The sequence below is a fragment of the Pelecanus crispus genome, chromosome Z, assembly GCF_030463565.1.
Source record: "Pelecanus crispus isolate bPelCri1 chromosome Z, bPelCri1.pri, whole genome shotgun sequence".
Lineage (NCBI taxonomy): Eukaryota > Metazoa > Chordata > Aves > Pelecaniformes > Pelecanidae > Pelecanus > Pelecanus crispus.
The window spans coordinates 45,971,322-45,977,950 of record NC_134676.1 but is presented as its reverse complement, the minus strand read 5'-3'; the positions used below and the strand labels follow the sequence as shown (position 1 = coordinate 45,977,950).

The following is a 6,629-nucleotide window of genomic DNA, read 5'->3' as shown; positions in this document are numbered from 1 at the left end:
TAGGTTTGTAAATTAATGTTGAACCACTGTGCAATGGAAAGACTACACGTACTTGAAAAAAGTATTTATTTTTACAAGAGTATTTGATGTAAAACAATAGTGTACAAAGTAAATATGTTGACAAGTTTTTGTGTTTTCAATTCTTACTGTCTGAAAGGAACAATTAAGATGTCTTCTGATCAGTGGAGCGGTACGTTCCTAGGAAAGAAGAGCTACACTTGACATATCACTGTGCAAAAGGAGCAGCACAGGGGTATGGAACACATTTTCAGAAAATGGAAGGTCTGACATTTCTGGTAAAAGTTAACCAAAAAAAGACAGAGAGGGAATGCTGATCTTCGTTTTTCCTTCAGTCCCATCCCATCACCAGGATGATGGCTGGTCACTTTCACAGATGGCTTCCAATTAACCTCCCCTGCCCCACCCCAGCTCCCACTAATTTTATATTGGCTTTTTAATTTGGCATAGAGGTTACAAACAACATTTTAAGTACAGAATACAATTTCATCGAATTTCAGAGATTACTAATGTTGGCCAAATTACTGGAGTGCATACAATCACTCAAATCAAGAGTACTTGCAAACTGGAATGGCTGGATCACCAAAAAGCAAAGAGAAACCCCAAATTTCTTGTATTGAAGAACTACCTAAAGTCACAATAATGTGCGTGTGTGTGTGTGTGTGTGTGTAGTTTGTTTTGTGCGTGTGCATTCTTGGTTACAGTGAGCCTCTGGAAGACATAAATACTGAGAGGTAAATGTTTCTGTCAGCTGATTGTTTTAGCAGTCACATAATCCTTCCTTTGATGTCTTGGGTCAATGAAATCCTAGTACCATCAGGGTTTAGTAGGAGATATATTAAAAGAGTTTCTCTGTGATCTTTCCTGCAACAGAAACAGCAGTAAAAGTTATTACTCTGTCACAATAAAGGCGTATCTGTGCATTCTGGATTGCCCCAGCTTTCCAAATGGAGTTATTTTTTAGGTTACTGGTAGAGCATAACTGTGGTTACAGAGTTAACAATGATCTCTTTAGATTCCTAGAGCTACCACAACAAGGTCTGGAGAAACCAGGGAAGATCCACAGTGCAAGCACATTCTCTTGGTTATTAGCAGGTTACTCTGAAAATAACACTTGGAGGTCAGTTACCAGAGCAATACTGTGTGATGTGCTACATATCCACATACCTTCTCGTCTTAAGCCAACACTTCTCTAAACAGTACTGAGGTAGATTTTCCACCTTAGGCCATTTAGTGTTTAACATCAGGACATCATAATGCATACTAATTCGGTTTTTGAGAGAAAACAGTAACAACGTTTCTCAAAGGCTCTTAGAAAAGGTACATCTTTTTTTGCTCTAGGGCTCGACTCCTGTTCCTGCTGAACTGAGCCAGTGTGTAAAATCAGAACTGATATCAGCTCAGTAGGCACCGGAGGACGGGTCCATCAACAGCCTGGAACAACAGCAGCAGCCGTAAGTGGCAGCTCCAGTCGGAAACAACCATTTCCTGCAAACGACACACAGTGCTAAGCTACAACTGCAGAGACATCATGACAGCATCCATTAAAGAGAAGACTATGAAACAAAGCTTTATAGACAATTCCAGTTTAAAGTCACAGACATTTATTTCCTCTGACCTTCAGAAAAGCATGGTAACCAAATTACTGGAGGCGGTGCCTTACATTTGCAGTCAGACCAAGAATTTAAGGAGCGCTGTTTATTCTCAATTACACCCAAGAGTTTTTGGTCCTCCCCAAGTCACCTCTGCCTCTTATCCTTGATATACCGCAACTCACGCATGCGCACTCATTGTAAATCTGCCCATTCAGCAGCAAGTTAGCCAGCAAACGCGCTCCCACCCTGCGCAGGCTGACATTAAGCAAAATCTCCTCTCCCCTTCTCTTCAGGTGCAGAACTTAGCCACTGTGAACAAAGAGGGAAACAATCACTGTTCACCAATCAGCTAAGCTCTGCACCTCGCCAGAGAGGTCTCCGTCTCGGTATAGCTAATTATTGGATGAGGTTCTTCCACGATGCGTCTGCTGCTTTCCTCTTTTTTTTTTTGTTTAATGGACAGAGAGGATTCCACGCTGTGCACAGATCGGATAGTGATGGTGAGTTTCATACTAGCAGCTGCGGTCATGGCTGTGTGGTAATCCCTGGCAATGTGATTTTAATCTTAAGTCACAAATCATCATGCCAGGAACCCAAACAGCCATAACATTAAAAGAAAGCTGTGCAGTCACACAGAGTGTTGTTCTCCTAACAGTATCTTTAGATTTTATGTAATAGCTCACCATGCACTTCTAGTCTGTCTGAAAAGTCAGATGGGCAATTCTGGACTATTGCTAACACATACATACCATGTAATTTTCCTGTTCTAAATACTTACCACCAAGAGCTTCCAGAAATTTTTATTCTATTATTGAAGGAACTATAGGAAGACAGTTCCAAGTACAGTAGTACCAGAACAAACTGCATCTCCATGTTTCTGGCCTTCAGACACTTGAAGGCGTCTACCAGATTAAAAATTGTTGAGCCTAACTCAAATTCCTGTGGGTCCTTGATAATAGGGAGCACACAAGCGAGTCTCTTAGCCCTGCCTGTTTTAGGAGGCAAACCTCCTACTCCATAACTGATATCCTGGCACTCTACAGTCTAAACCACTTTTCCCAAAAAGTTTTCTTGGCAGGCACAGTTCTTGTCTATACAGAAGAACGACATGGCTGTTCATAAACAAACTTGCTTTCATGGTATCTAGTTGCTGTATTTCGTATAAATAAAGTAACCACACATTCAACTGGCACTCCCTATCAAGTACTGCTACATGTACAGGCCTGAACAGGAGAAAATTAAGATTTCTGCTCGGTACCAATTAGAAAATGATGGTTTTGCTAAATGAGATGCCTGAATTTTGATACCACAAATCAACTGTAAAGTTATGTGAACAACCAAGGCAATCAGTCTGTCAGATGAGTTATATCATTAAGCAAAAATCTGAGGTATGCTGTACTGGAAGAGACCTTCATACCAATCCTAATTGGCTATGTGTTAAACATGCATGTACAAACACTGTAAGGTTACCTCCGGCTATTCAAATAGACTGAGAAATGGAGAACATCTTTGCAAATTACCAGTTTATAGCCTGCAGCAATCTTTATTTCATGAACATTTCTTGCCATTGTGCTTTTTCTCTGGTAATTCCTCCCCATTGATTTCAGAAACAAGCTAGATTATGTATGATATTAAGCAGCAGCTTCATGTTAAGGCTACTCTTCTTACCTCATAATCAGTCTTCAAAGGCCTCACTACACTTAACACAAAAACATTTGAATTACCAGCTTGTTCTCACATGATTCAGACCTGCTTCCAAGTGCACAGCTTCGTACTTCCACTGTGGGCTCAGATTCTTTTCAAAGACTCTGCTGCCTATCAAGTCAACATGCAGCTTCATTAAACAGAAATGCTCCTTGCACAATTGCAATTTCTGTAAGCAGAATTAAGAGTACAGAATGGGAAACAACTGCAGGTGGAGCCTGGCCTTCTCTGGCCATTCCAACTTACAGTTGCCTCTTCAACAGTCCATCACACAGTTTACAACAAAGTCATGCTCCATGCTCTCCAGCTAGTACCTACATGTATCTAACTCACTGCTCCAGCAGCTGGGCTTAAAAAAAGAAAAAAAAAAAAAAAAAAAAGCAAGATATTTAACAAGAGTTATTTCTTGAGCTAAGCAGCCACAAGCTGTATGGTATGTCAAAGTTCACTATCCTTAGTGAGCTCTGCATATTCCTTCTCTATGAGGCAAAATCAGGGTGTTTAATTTAAAAAGAAAAGTCACCTCTTCAGAATAACATCTCTGCCACCACTTTGGCTGAGGATGCATCCATATGTTCTCGTGCTGCAGCAAAACATTTATGTGCAAGTTCTTGTTGTTTCACATCTTCATTCACCATTAATTCACCATAGAGATACACACCCATTGCCTGAAAGAGGAACACAACACACAGGCATCCCATCACCAGTTACGACTAGTTAGCTGATTTTCATTCCATTGACCTTCTAGTACGCATTTAATTAAAAACAAAACACCAGACAACCCAAAACAGAGAAAATACCATATACTCTATTAACACCTACCCCTCCCCCAAAAAAGTAGTTTTCTCTGGATCTCTTTAGCCTAAGGATGGTTGTCTTTACATTGTATTGTGTGTGTAAGAACAGAATATTAATACAAGAGGTGTATGTTATGTCGTGACAAGGAAATGCTTTCTCATTCTATTTTTCTTGCCACTTTTCAAGTTGAAATCTGTTTTCTTTTATCTGCTACCTGAACTATTTCCGGATGCTCCTTAAGAACAGCTTGTCCTTCCTCGAACAGGATACACATTTTCTTTCCAATTGGGATGTTTATACACACACAAAGAGGACACCAACTGAAACAGTCCACTCTAGAATTCCAATTTGGCAATTCTGTAACTGGACATCAACTGAATGCTGTTAGGTCTGTGTTTCAGAGTCTTCTCTTTACATCTGAGATACAGCTGAACATGCACAAATTCTGATTTGGTAAGAAGACAGGCTTTTCCTAACTACTCATTCTGGACATGGCAGCTACCAAGAAAGATAACAGGGCACCTGGCCGTGAGATCTTTGATGGCAGGTAGCAAAGCACTGGCTAATATAATGGGAAACACATTGGGGATTGCCATTTTTTCCTGATTATACAATTTTTTTCACCTAATTACAGAAATTCATTAAGTGTTAAGCTTCACTTACCAAAATAGGATTATACACGTGACAAAATATTAGCAGCTTAGCACACTGACTTTTACAGTTGTACTTAATGTTTGGACAGTAGTTGCAGGAGAGGAAAGATTTGGATAGCATTGAAAAAACAGTTTTCAATACTATTTCTGACAATTTCTAGCACTGGCTGGTAAGCCTTAAAAAAAATTAGTTTCAACAAGAAGGGAAATTTAAAGTTTAACAAAGACCAAAATTAAAGAAAAAATCCCAGAGCAGCAGAAACCTGCCAGACTCCTTGCCAATCCCTTAAGCATGCTCTCTTCCATCCACAGACCCAAGAACTCAGATTTCCAGGGGTCTACAGCTGCACCAGGGTCTGGCAGGCACACCAGGCACACACACGGCCTTGGAGCTGGGCTCCAGTCACTTTCATCGAGAATTTCAAAATGTTGGAATTTTGTTACAAATAGGAATTACCTTCTTTACCCAGTGCTAATAATTTTCCCCCAAGCCTAAACATTAACATGCATTAAACACACTAGTTTTTTGTAGTCTTGAAAAGGATTTAAATAGTCACATTTGCATTTTTCCCAGACTTTAAAAAAAGCCAAGTCTTTCATGATCACTAAGGACATGCAACTGCTCTGATTTGAGTTGTAATCACTCCAGAAGCTGGTGGTGCCATAAACTGTACACACTGCTGGAGTAAATGAAATGAAAAGATATTGAAGATTACATTAAAAAAAAAAGTTGAAAAAATTATTTCCCTGCACTGCAGAAAATGTTAGTCTTTATTTGGCAGAGTATCTGTTCCAAACATAATGCAATTCAATATGTTCGGTTTTATGAACTCAAGGATTTCCCGTGCACCACCCCCACCCTGCCCTCCCCGGGCTTCTGCTGGTGGTTATCTCCATCCTTTCATAGAATTAAAATATGCCCAATATAAATAACTCCTTATTTTCATAAATAATGTTTTATGCCTCCCCCCCCCCCCAAAAAAAAAAAAAAAAACCCAAAGAGCTTGCCAGGAAGTCTGGGGCCTGTTTATTGGCTGAGATATAAATAGGAGGTGTACTTCAGAGCTGGAAGAAAGAGCACAAGAAACTGTAATAACTTTATTGTGCTGTTATGACAAAATGTATTTGCCTGAAAGCACAAAAACCTCATTGGCTGTAAATGACCTTGTTCACTGTCAACATAAAGGTAAAGACATTAATATCTTGCCTAAACTTTGACATATCTTGCAACATTTTCTATTTTTTACATATATTTTAAATATATAACAGTCATCCTAGGCAGTGAATGTCTTGATTTTATAGAGCTCATAGTGAACAAAAATAAATAAAAGTGAAATAGAAAGAACAAGGCAGAAGTACAATTAGAATTGTAGGTTCATAATGGCCTAAATAAAAAGCCATAGAAAAGATATCATGTATGGCCAGCCTTTTAAGACCTTCAAAATCTTCTGGTATCGTTTTCCTAACCATGGAGAGGCCTGCATTCTCTGGATGTGTATCACTGTGCTATGCTTCTCCTTCTGGATGTTCTCTTGAAAACTGAAGTCACCACAGCATTGACTGCTTTGCACCTAGCTCATCTCTACATGCATTAACATTCACAGCTAGGCTTCCCTTTGTCATTCTGCAAAAGGAACCAATGCTGAGAAGTATCTTCCTAGCATCATTGCTACCTCTGGCTTGCAAAAAATGGAAGGCGAGGAGGGAATATATAGCATTTCAGCACCTACCAGAAGATTAGCATGCTTAGGTAGGGTTGAATACCCCTAGGTGGCTTCCTTAAACTACAATGTTTAAGGGGCAAAAAAGGCAAAAACTGAATACACATTCAAGTCTGACAAACTGCAGCAAGCAAATATAT

At 39.6% G+C, this 6,629-nt stretch overlaps 1 protein-coding gene across 1 annotated transcript in view; it reads right to left on the bottom strand.

The window, feature by feature from the left end:
* Window positions 1-868: 868 nt before the first annotated feature.
* Window positions 869-6,629, bottom strand: part of AOPEP (aminopeptidase O (putative)) — a 193,290-nt gene continuing 187,529 nt past the window's right edge. Inside the window, exons 15-16 of the mRNA XM_075727096.1 lie at window positions 3,841-3,985; window positions 869-882 (exon numbers count right to left, since the gene is read on the bottom strand). Of these exons, the coding sequence (XP_075583211.1) occupies window positions 3,845-3,985 (141 nt within the window). The 3' untranslated portion in view covers window positions 869-882; window positions 3,841-3,844. The remainder of the gene's footprint in view (window positions 883-3,840; window positions 3,986-6,629) is intronic.